Source organism: Oncorhynchus mykiss, chromosome 7 (assembly GCF_013265735.2).
Source record: "Oncorhynchus mykiss isolate Arlee chromosome 7, USDA_OmykA_1.1, whole genome shotgun sequence".
NCBI lineage: Eukaryota > Metazoa > Chordata > Actinopteri > Salmoniformes > Salmonidae > Oncorhynchus > Oncorhynchus mykiss.
Genome location: NC_048571.1, coordinates 48833786 through 48846011, shown reverse-complemented (window position 1 = coordinate 48846011; position 12226 = coordinate 48833786). Strand labels below are relative to the sequence as shown.

The window sequence follows — 12226 nt, the reverse complement described above, 5'->3', positions numbered from 1 at the left end:
GAGTCCTTACCCCCGCCACAAAGCAGACAGAACACACAGCACTGTGATAACGACTGTCACACACCAGCAACTGAACCCTCTCACCCCAACAGGAGCTAGTTTGTAGCTCTAGTCAACCTTTATTAGAAATAACTGAGTCCATTCTCGAGATTGTAAAAAACCCATTCCATCGTACATTTAAGGCAAAAATGACAGAGTTTGAAATGTTATCTGTTCTTCATAGAGTTGTGGGTATCAAGTTAGATTTTTAAATCAGGAAACAAGTCAAAGACCCTTTTTAAATACAAATTCTTTATTTTTCCAAGATTTTTTTGGTTTGGCTTCTTTGAATGGACTGGAAATGACATTTTGCTGAAACAGTCTACAGTGTCTGATCCCAGCCAGCAGCAGTGAAACTGGGGCTACAAAAGAGCATCTAGCATTGTGCATACAGGCAAATCCATTGGTTCAGAGGGAACATGGAAAATACAAATATGGCCATCATCAAATGAATAAGACAAATTGTGGATCTGCACATACACTTACCAAGTTGTAGGACTTCAGTGCAACAAGACCAAGTTACAAAAAAGCTACAGAATTTCCTATAAATACCTCAAAACATAAATATTGTAAATGTACTTGATAATGAAACACTTACAAATACTGTACATGTCCTTTCTGAGATCAACATTTGACAATCCTAGATGAACAGTTCGACAAAATATGCAGGCACTGGTTACATCAGCTGCCTTACATAAAATACCCAATGCTCTTTGACCCCTCCTCCCACTTCCTGCATATGATTATCTACAACAATCAAGACAAAGTGAGTCAATAGACTACAAGTGTCTGGTATAAATATGAAGTCAGGCCATGTGAAAACTTCCTGTGGCTCTGTGAGTGAAGGAAGGGGTTAAAGGAGGAGTGTTTGTAAAAACAGGAGTTTTATTAAGGCATCTTTCATAAAAATAAATGTCGTTCTGATGTCTAACGATTGATCGACTCAAATAAGGGGATCCCAGGATCTCTTCGTTCTCCATTTAGTGATGACCTCTAAAAGACAGAGTCATGCCCCCCATGGTGTTGGAGCAATAACACTGGGGGTATGAGAGGGCAGAATCCTCGTCTGCTCTGGTGTGGATGGAAACAGTTGGCGTCATGCCTCCCACCTCTGTTCCAATTCCCAGTGTACCCAAGCAGCAGTGCCGTCGCCAACCCCATGCCCTGGTAAAGAGGGGGGAGGGGGAAAATGTCCAAGTAAGCCCACCACCCCCCTCAGCTCTCTCCAAAACACAGGTATGTACCATGGACATTGAAGGTTTCCACTGATTGAAACAAAACAATTAATAATGACATTGATAAAGGATACTAGTATTAATACAATAAAGACTAATAATAAAAATGAAGTGTCTGTTTCTGGAAGCCCTCTGAAGCAACCATGCATTTTATTCTAGCCCAACCCCCCCACCCCAAACTCAGGGGAGGGCTCATTCTATATAGTGCAATAGTCCCGCTTTCTCCAGCCCTTCCCTGAAAGCCCTGGCAGGGGCAGCACAGGGTGACTCCCCTGGCGGCCTACAGGACTCCCTGCATCCTGCCTCTCCTCACTGCATGCGGTCTGGCTGAACATGCTGCTGGGGGGCGTACTGTAAGAAGTTGGGGGCTGGGCCTGCCCCTGTGGGGAGAGTCTGATGAACAGAAGCAGGGGCCTGGGAGGGGGCGGCGGCAGGGCTGGGGGTGTAGCCGTAGCCCAGGAACCCTGGGGAGGCAGCGTAGGGGTACTGCTCAAAGGCTGCCTGGGCGTACTGGGCATAGGCAGCACTGTAGTCCAGGTAGGGGGCGGAGGAGGACACCTGAGAGGGGAGAACCAGGCTGGGCTGGATGAAGGCTTGGGGATACACATACTGCTGGGCCAACCTGGAGAACACAGACAACAGGACACTAGTTACACACTTGAACATACAATGAAGGACAGGAGCAAAGAAAGCTTAGGCCTGGATGCTGTCATTTACATTCTCCAGCAGGTCTTCAATACAGTAGAGTTGTGCTGAGCCCAGTACATCCAGTGGGGGGGAAACTAACCAGATGCCACACCACCCACTACTAATGTGCAAAGAGAGCGAGGTAATGAGAAGAAATCAACATCCCTCGTCACTTAAAAAAAAAAAAAAAAAAAAAAAAAAAAATACAAAACCTGTTAGGTAAGCCCCCTGAGAGAGAAAGGGTGTGGTAGTGGGGAGAAGAGACAGCCGTTACTGGCAGGTTTTCAAGCCCAGACACCAGCTAGTGTTTTAACAGCTGCTGCTCTTCACTCACTGAGCACACTCCAACCAATGTCTGCGCACACACACACTTGCTCACAAAGGGGAAGTTTGATGGAGTTGTGGTTCCTGTTTTTGAGTGCAAGCTACATTGGGCATCAATGGTTGAAAGGTGGGGAGTACTTATCAAGGCAGTCTATTAGCCAGTTGGGTCTCATGTACTCAAAGCTTTCCCTCCCTGAATGATGATTTGTGCGCTGGAGTCTTTAGACAGCTCATTCTCCTCCAGTCTCAGTCTAGCAGCACATCATTCATGGGGAGACAGACGGAGTTGGGGCGATATTTTTAACCAGGCCTCAAAGTGCCTCTAGGGTCTGTTCCTCTGGGGTTGCACCCCCTCCCCTCCCCCTTGATACTGCAGCTCGAGGGAAACAGAGGAACTCGCTCACTGCAAAAGCACACAAGCCAAAAGCAGAGCTCAGAGGAGAGTAACATGGGGAACGTTCTTCACACAGAGTGTCTGGTAGGAGACTGCAGTACGGTCGGAGTGAAAGAAGGTAAAGAAAAGATAGTACAGTCACAGCACAGCACACAACGCAACACTTCTCAGCTGAGTTTCAATACGCCAACGGCTTCCTTTCCTTGCCTCTTAACGTCATGGCCACTGGATGGGTTACCACCATGTGGTGTTCACCCCGCGTCCTTTCAGGTCAGTGGTCATGAGAGAAGACGTGGGAATGAAGCAATGGAAGACAGCCATCAACTCAAACACAGCAAAGGGGAAGCGTGCAGGAGTGACAAGACATACTCACAACATCCAACTGCACCCTGCCTTACACACTCACCCAGCCACACCCCCAAACCCGTCAGCCCCACACTGGAACTTTAAACAGCAACCAAAGTCACCACTGCAAACCATGCCATAATAGGGAATAGGCACTCTAATCAGCATAACCTTTTCATGTCATATCACACACACACAGGGAAAAATAAAGGCACTCCAAACCATCACAACACACTGCACTCTCAAGCCATCGTTGGCACCTTAGAGAGGGGCGGGAACAGTCACAACTGCCTGCTACCCTCCTCCTGGGAGCCTCCAAACAAGGCCGAACGAAGCCTGTACCTCAGGTATCTTCACTCCCCTTCCGGCACACTGTTCAGCTGGGAGCACAGAGCAACCATGAGGGGGTTGGGGAGGATAGTGGAGGTTAACAACATGTATTCATCATCTGGATCCTCATTGATACTATTGGGATCGTTCCATCCTTCAGGGTGATGAGTGAAGCTAGCGGCTAAGCTGTTTTGCAACGTCTGAAGACATTATGCTGATATGATACAGAAATCAAGACCAGTGTTGCCTGGGTTCACACACATAGCAAGTCTTTTTCTGTGTAGGTAGGCATTTAATAGTCAGGACAAGAGGTCTGCTGAGTGGTATAGACCAACAATAATCCACACAAAAATAAAAACATGAACACTATAGACAGAGATAATATGAACCAACCAGGAGCCCATGGCAGAGGGAACAGAGCATGCTGATACACTGTTCCCCTCTAACGGTACTGAATGGTCAGCTACTCACAAAGAACCATTCAGACACCCACACAGACAGGCACAGACAGTTGACTATACATGAAGCCTGTCGGGCATACGCACATTCACACACACAGAGATGAGCCTCTCCTTTCTGTGGCCACAGACCTCGATCAAGATGACCTTTCTGATGTACATTAGTAGGAAGTACAACAAAATGGTCAATGCTTCAATCATTTTGATAGAAAAATTAATAGAAATTACTATACTGAGAGGATGAGACGTGAACGCAGAGAAACAGAGTGAGAGAAGAGGCAGAAAAGGAGAAGATGAAACAGGGAAGCAGAGCTCCCTGGGCCATCTGACATCACAAGGCCTGTGGGGGTCTTGGGGGTGGAGGGATCGGGGGTCAGTTGGTTATGACAGGGAGGGGGGGCTGCCAGGGCGAAGGGACTGCCGCACCAAGCAGATGGACTTCCTGACCTAGCCCTCATGTTTTCATCGCGGTGAACAAATTGAAGGGCTTCATCAATTCATGCTAAATGTTGCTAGATAGGATAAATCCGTTACATTTTGGCTTTCATGGCAAATAAATCCACTGCCAATACGTAGTTCTGACATACATGCTAGGGCTGACCCCATTTAGTCGACTGGTCGATTGTTTGGTCAATAGCTTGTCAGTCGATATCAAAACAAATTTTTACCCTCGTCTCATCACTGCAACTCCCCAACGGGCTCGGAAGAGGCGAAGGTAGAGTCATACATTCGCCGAAACACCCGCTGACTTAATCCAGAATCACCAATGTGTCGGACGAAACACAGCGCAACTGACGACCAAAATCAGCCTGCAGGCACTTGACCCGCCACAGGGAGTTGCTAGAGCACAATGAGCCAAGTAAAGCCCCCCGGCCAAACCCTCCACTAACCCGGATGACGCTGGGCCAACGGGACTCCCGGCTACAGCCGGTAATGATCAAACCCCAGGCTGTGGTGATGCTGCAACACTGCGCCGCAGTGCCTTAGACCACTGCACCTTGTGCTGGGGAAAAGAAAATGCCACTTCAAAATGTGCACAACTTAGACACTTGTGAGAAAAAAAGTTTGTTTATTTCATTCCATTTATGAGTTGTCAATTTATTCATTATGTTGTGTTTGGAGCGCTCCTGTCAATGTTGAGTAAGGACGTGCACCTGATTACGCATGGAAGAAGGCATAAACTACCTGGCCTGCGCGCAAATGTAGGCTTATAAAATGTGCCCATTTGGGGATCTGATAGTATTTCGGATCACTCACCACCACTAATGAGCTGTGGAGCTTCTTAAAGTAATTTTCTCTTCACAAAAAACAGCAAGTATGTTTTTACATCCATTGAGAATGACAATAGTTCCTCAACGTAGCCCATTTGGAAAATCTTTCCAGCTCTCTCCCTTTTGATAACCACTCGGCATGAAAGGGAAAACAATGTCATGCTCTGATCCACTGGAAACATACAATAGGTCTACCTGATTACTTCTTATCCCTTGCGCGCAAATAGCCTATAGCGGTGTCTGTCCAGAACTCACTTTCACAGGAAAATGAGGGTCCAGAATGTTTTATACAATGCTGCAAGTTTGTTAGATCAAGCTTTCTGCTGGACCAAGTTGATACAACATTTCAAGTTCCTAGCAGACAGTATGTGCGGCCAATGTGATTTATTTGTATCAAGATATTTTCGACCTGCAGGCAGCAATGTTTTTATTTGTTGGCTTTACGTACGCAATTTTTTTTTTTAAATTTAAGAGATTTGTATAATTTAGATGCATTTGAAAATCATAATTGGCACACAGATCAGTAGAAATGTTAAGATAAATTGGCACTCCAAATGGAAAAAAAGGTTGCCAACCCCTAGTGTAGCTGCATTCAAACTTAAGGCTACATGCAAAAAAAAGGTCCTGGCATCGCAAATTCTGGCCTGAAAGTAAAGCAATATTATACAGAAAAGCGATCATAATGCTAAATACATTGTGGGTAACACCTGTAGGAGGTGTGGCGCCAGGTGAAAGTACAGCATCATTAAGCACAATGCCTCTTCAGAGACAGAGCTGTCGCAACCCCCCAACTTAAACCCCTTCCCTAATCTTCCCCCCTTATTCCCACCCCCAGTCTCACAGGGGTGTCAATTTTCAGTGTCTCAGTCTAATCATCCTCCCCGACACCCAGCAGAAAATAGTGTTAGGGCTTTGTCTTTCTCGTCTCGTTTCTTCTCCTTCTAGGAGGGGAGGACAAGAGGCAAAAAAATACTATAGGGTAAAATGAAGGGGGAGTGGAAGAGAGGCACTATGCTACGGTCCAGTCTGGTCCACACACATGCTCAATCCCTCCCAACCATACCACTTCATAACATGCCGTTTAAGGGTCTGGTGCGGGAGAAAGGCTGAAAGAACACTTGTGTGCGCTCCATCTTAGAGCAGCCTGTGTCTGTCACAAGCCCATAGAGAGATCTCTGAGCTCAACAGACAGGTGCCCTCTCTCCCTCTGGGGCTGCAGTCAGTCACAGGGGATTAGGTAGTGTAAAAAGCTCCAATAAGAGCCAACACCTGTCAGACACATGACCACAGAGCACGTTTCAGACCCTGAGGGGCTCCGCCCAGCCCGTTATGACATAGGGGGGATTCTAAGCACCCAAAGTCCATTGACACGATCTTATAACATGTAAGGGCTTAGACCGCTGGCTTCAAAGCTAGGACTTGAGGAGAGAGGGAGGGGGGGTGACACTGCAACAGCAGGGGGCGAGTGGTGTCAATCCCATGTCAGTGGCATGGCCATTAAATACCCAGCGGAACACTTGTCCTGGACACCAGTCACAGACTGGCCTCCCTCCAGACTGTTTCTACAACACAGACAAACACTCTGCCCCGGAGCCTTGCTCAGTGAGAGCCCACTCAACCAGATAGATACAGGAGGGTCTAAAAGAGGGGATGAGCGTCACATGTCCCCATGGAATGTACCATGCTACGACCATTTGAAAACAAAAAAAGTTAGCAATTGGCAAAAGTCTAGCACGTACATACATTATGCACATATGGGTTTAATCTGTCCTAATGTGTCATTCAGAAAATACTGTGGTATACTGCCCACTCACTTACCCATACTGCCTCTGGATGAGCGCTGGGTGAATAGGTTGCATGCCGATGGATATGCCTGGAAGACAGGAAACTTCCCTTCAGATACATTTGCATTTACAGAAGAGGGCCAGAGAACAACGCAGAGGAGAGGCAGAGCAAAATACACTAAACTCTGGGGTAACTCAAGCAACCTACCAATAACAAACAAAACATGCAGAGATGGCAAATTACATTGCGCTTTTGGAATACATTAACCCAGTCCCCTATTACACAAGTGTAAGAGTCAATCCAGATGCAATTAAAAAGGTTTGTACATTTCTGTATGACGTGAGATTTCTGAATTACCATTTACCAACAGATATTTGCCTAAACATTACGATATGTGTGTGTGTGTGTGTGTGTGTGTGTGTGTGTACGTGACAACTGTAGTTGTGGTGTTGGTGCGTCCGGCGGTTGTTCTCACCCCTGGTCGGCTCACCTAGTTGCATATTCCGGGGCTTGGCGCCAATGTAAGCCAGGTTCACGTTGGACTTGCGCCCGTCGATGATGGGGTTGGGGTCTTTACAGGCCCTCTCTGCTGATCCCCGATCTGTCATCGTCACCTGACATGTAATCACACAGACGTTGACAATATTAGCAATACTGAAAAGACACCAGTTCCCCCCTTTAGCTGGTAATACAGTCGAAAGTAGATATCTATTCATCGCCAATTGTGGCAGCGAAGCTATAAAAAGGTCAGTCAAGGACAGGGCCACCCTGATCCGCAAAGCAGAACTAAAAGAAACAACCCCTGCTGGTATGTCATCACAGAAATCCCCCTGTCCAGCTTCCACTGTAAAAATACCCCTTTCTGAACAGAAGAGGAAATCGTAAACAAAGCAGCGATTATCAGTTAAACACAACCCAGAAGACTTGATCAGTCACCCACCCACTTGTCAGCAGCACAGTCAAAGAAGTCAGCTGAAATATGTCTCAGTAATGATGAATAACAAGGGCTTATCCAATTAGGCAATAAGAGCATAAGGAGATTGTTAGAATCCACCCCTCACCTTTCAAGGCATTAGACAGCATCACCTTCTGCCAATTCAAGATGTCTCAGATGATTACATATCTAAGGTGTAGATCTACTCTAGTCTGTTGAAGAAAGCATACCTCTTTAGACTAGACGAGAGGTTGAGACCACTCCATGACGTGTTATGAACACATATGAGCAGCGAGGCTGTGTTGACACTGAAACTCTATTGGAGAGGGTCTACTAATCCACCATTGGAGTGTGTTTAAAAGTACTCCTAGCTCTGGAGACGTGTTTTCTCCTCCTGCTACTCAAGCAGTGAGCAACAGGATGATCAAGTTGGCCCTGTCGGTTACTGGGATAAAGCCGGAGGGGTTTTTGCCCTCCGCTGCATGCAAGGTGGGGAACACCTATTTTTCCAACCTCGAGCACCCTCATAGGCCCGAGCCAGTCAGACCTGAAACACCAGACACATTTGGCAGCAGTAGCAGCCATTAATGACAGAGCTCCACTGTTTTTTGGTCACCGCTGATGTGTAAACAAAGTGCAATTTTCTTAACAGTTAAACTGGCTGAGGCGTAAACGACACACCAGTTTTCCATTCCATCTTCGGCCTCTGTTAATGCTGATGAGTCTCCAAGTTTATGGTAAATATTAGCATTTCTGCCATTTATGTTCTGTGTAACCATGAGAAGGAAGATGGGTTTCTTTTTGCCTGCCTCATACAGATTATCTTTGTTACTGTTTCTGCTCACACTGGCTGATTACCAGAGGGTCATTACAGAAGCTGGCAGACAATCTGAATTTGGGCTGAATCATGTCAATCTTAGGAGCTGAAGATTTGGTTTTATAAAATGATTAATGGAACCATCTATGGCAATCAAAAAACCACCTGTGGTGATTGGTTAAGCTGACACAGGAAAGGGAAGCCCACATAACTTCCATCTCCATCTTGGGAGAGAAAAGAACTCCCACTTTCTAACTCATAACCGCAGTTATGATTCTATAAACGCCACATGTAAGGCCTGAGTGCTTCAGTTGTTTACAAATGGGAGGGTCTATGTCCACACCACTCCAAAATCCCCATATAAAGCAAGCAAGGACAGCAGCTCTCACTTCGGTGTGCCCTTGCAGAGCTCATAAACGATAAGAGCTAAGTCCTTCACGGGCCAGTGCCGGGAGGTTGGTGAAAAAAAGGAAAGGCATGTGGTGTGTTCGTTTTAATGGATAAGCAGAGGGACATTAGATATATAATCTTCTTATCAATAAACTCGTGTGATCTCTCATCCTGATTACAGCTGTGATAACAGCAAGGCAAAAAACGATTCTCTGCATTTGCGCATTTAAGCCGTACATTTGGGCAAGGATTTATTTTGACATGCGTTTGAATGACCGCAATATGCAAGAGATGCAACTTTGGCGACAGCATTGTATTCGGCTGGGGATATCCATCTGTACTTCAAGGGCCAGTGCAGTCAAAAACGTGATTTTTCTGAGTTCTGTATACATTTCCACACTGAGGTTGGAATAAGAATGTGAAATGAAAATGATGCCCTTTTAGTGTCATGGCGAGGTGTTGCTTGATGCAATGAGTTAAGTATAAAAACAATTTTAAAAAGTGACCTACGTTTAAATTGCGCCGCCATTTTCTGAAATTAAGTTTCAGTTTGTGACAAAACAAGAAAGTATAGTGCAGAGAATCATTGCCGCAATGAAATAATTTTACCATAAACAAAAAGTGTTTTTTCAGCAAATGTACAAACACGAGAAAGAAATGTGAGTTATAGATCTTTCAATGTGAATTGGGTCAGGTCGCCCAAAAAGTTACATATTGCCGCTTTAAAATGGGAAGTGCTAATCCAGTAAATGTTCCAGAATATAAACATGTACTGAAAGCAGCCCTCGTCAAGTTTTGCCCATTTTAGACCATTCAATTGGTCTTCAAGTGAACTCCACCAACAGCTAGCAGTTCCCCCTCCCCACTCAGACCACTCACAGGCAGTCCTAGCTAAATTATTGCTTGCGAAAATGCATATGCCAAGGAAAAAAAAGTCTTTTTGACCATTTTAATTGAAAAACAATCACCAAGAAAAAATTGGTGATTGGGGATTACGTAGTGTAAAATTATTTTTTAACTGCTGCTTTGGGCTTTTATACAGGTACTTGGCGCAGCCTCATGTATTACGGTTTTCCTCTAGGCAAGTAGCACAGACAGTTCCATGGAACAATAACTTGGTGGCGGAAGGAAACGTGGTGAGCATTTGCCCAATGACAACTACATAGAAAACAAATAGACCAACCATTAACATTTTATAGGCAACTCGATTTTACCGTGTCGCCGTAAAGACGCACGTGCTGCCACTGATCAAGCTGCAGGATAAATGCATAACCGACAAGTGTCAATGTTACTTACAAAGCCATATCCTCTGGATTTCCCCGTTTGTCTGTCCGTTATCACCACCGCCTCGTCGATGTCTCCGAAGGCCTCAAAATACTTTCTCAAGGAAGCATCGTTAGTGTGGTAGGGCAAACCGCCCACGAAAATTTTGGTAAAAGTAGTGTCTTTTTGAATTGCTGTAGAATGCATCACTTCCAGGCCTCCGTTCCCGAACTGATGCAAAAGCATTGACAAGCCGAGCCGATAAGAGAGCTAGGCTAAAGACTAGTGAACAGTTAACTAAAAGATAGCCTAGTTGGTTAACCAACTATTGATATGTCCAGCATCAAAAGGCTATTAGCTGCTCGACTCGAGATGTTTTCAAATATGCAACAGGGGTCTGTTCTCGCTTGCTTCTCAATTTTACGTTTTTTCTTTCCTGATTCAGAACTTGAACTTCTTGTTGCCAAGTTCACTGCGTTTCCGAATAGGCTACTGCTTGAAATAATTCTTTGAGTTGCCTCTATATTGAAAGTGTTCCGGGAGAGTTTATATACTCGCCGAACCTGATCACGCCCATTTTAGATAACTGGCCTATGGGCAATGATTCTGGATGACCATTTTTTTTCTAACGCAGTAAAACCCGCCCCCACGCGTTCTTCTTGCACCTGCTTTTGTCCTTTACTACACAAAGACGAGTAATAACTGTAGGTCTACAGCCCGCCTCACGCACATGTTACATTGTATCACTCTCGTAGTAATAGAGTAACAACTCTCTACTCTACCTCGTCTGTTGTACCTTAATAAAGATACATTTGTTGACTTCATTTTCATTTTGTTTTGCAATTTTCTATGACCATATGCTGCACATGTGACATGCCTTTTGATTGTAATGGCTCAACAATAGAGTACCACAGTATGCGTCACAATACTGACACCTCCACTGTGACACTATTTTGACTATGCCTGCTACAACACATTATGCCTGCTAAAACGTGAGTGTCTTACAGTTCATCTTGTCATTCTTCTCATTGTCATAAATTCCAAATTGTCATTTCAGTTTTTAGACTTAGCCTACAAGGGGTTCTCAATATAAGTGGCACAAACACATGTGATTCCAATATACGAATTACATGTGGTTAGTATATACCACAATAATGATAGCCTATGAGCCAAATTGTACACCTCGGCAGTAATAGGTTACAGACGACCGTGTTTTCCGGTCAACCCATTCATATAACGAGGATGATACATAGCATTATAATAGGCCCGCCAAAGACGAGCACCCTTTAGGTTATTATCAACAAGGTATTTTTGCTAGCGCCCATTATAAAACAAATACTTGGCTCACATTGATTTCAAGAGTGATAACAGCGTGCAAATACCGCATTACTCTGTTTACTTAAACATTGCCGTTATATGATTCAGGGGGAGTTCACAGACTCGTAAATAGTGTGTGTCAGTCAGACAAGATTGTAGGCTATAATGCCACGTTCAAAATAACTGGGTTCTCAGAAATCTCCGACTTCCGAATTCAACGCGCAAAAGACAACTGGGAACTCGACAACCAAAAAGAGCTCCTCCTGGAAAAAAACAAAACAGTTATTGGGCCATATCTCTGAGGCCATGCAAACCACTGTATTAAGTCCTGTTGTCCCTTTTCAGAGGACATTTTGCATTCTTTTCATTGATATCACGTGTAGGGGTGTGACCTTGACAACTTTATCTTCCTGGTTCATGCAAAAATGTCTGTCATCAAAATTAGCACATTTGGACATTTTAAAAGTAGTGTGTGTAATTATTTATCATCATTTTGTGAGTTTGATATTCAAATTGTTTCTAGTAAGTGAATATCTCAGGAATAGTTAAGGGAGTTGTCAGTACTGTGTTATAATTTTCACATTAAATAAGAGCTTATCAAGAAATGTCCTCTGTAGTGGACACCGGATGCTGCAAC

At 44.7% G+C, this 12226-nt stretch overlaps 1 protein-coding gene across 2 annotated transcripts; it reads right to left on the bottom strand.

The window, feature by feature from the left end:
* Positions 1 to 272: 272 nt before the first annotated feature.
* On the bottom strand, positions 273 to 10818 carry LOC110527931 (RNA-binding protein 38). Of its 2 annotated transcripts, none has more exons than XM_021609565.2 (4): positions 10306 to 10818; positions 7359 to 7482; positions 6902 to 6956; positions 273 to 1896 (listed from the first exon to the last, which is right to left on the bottom strand). In XM_021609565.2, exons 1-4 carry the CDS (start codon positions 10516 to 10518, stop codon positions 1584 to 1586), a joined length of 705 nt encoding a protein of 234 aa, XP_021465240.1. In that variant the 5' UTR covers positions 10519 to 10818; the 3' UTR covers positions 273 to 1583. The 2 variants fall into 2 exon arrangements, with proteins under 2 accessions (XP_021465240.1, XP_021465239.1); XM_021609564.2 differs by having other exon boundaries at positions 7344 to 7482; positions 10306 to 10817.
* Positions 10819 to 12226: the final 1408 nt, after the last annotated feature.

Excerpts from the sequence above, each read along its gene's own strand:
- LOC110527931 (XM_021609564.2), bottom strand. The coding sequence starts at position 10,518 with ATGCTTTTGCATCAGTTCGGGAACGGAGGCCTGGAAGTGATGCATTCT. Across the intron at positions 7,483-10,305 it reads AATCCAGAGGATATGGCTTT|GTGACGATGACAGATCGGGG; the intron begins GTAAGTAACATT and ends ATTACATGTCAG. Across the intron at positions 6,957-7,343 it reads ACTAGGTGAGCCGACCAGGG|GCATATCCATCGGCATGCAA; the intron begins GTGAGAACAACC and ends CCTGTCTTCCAG.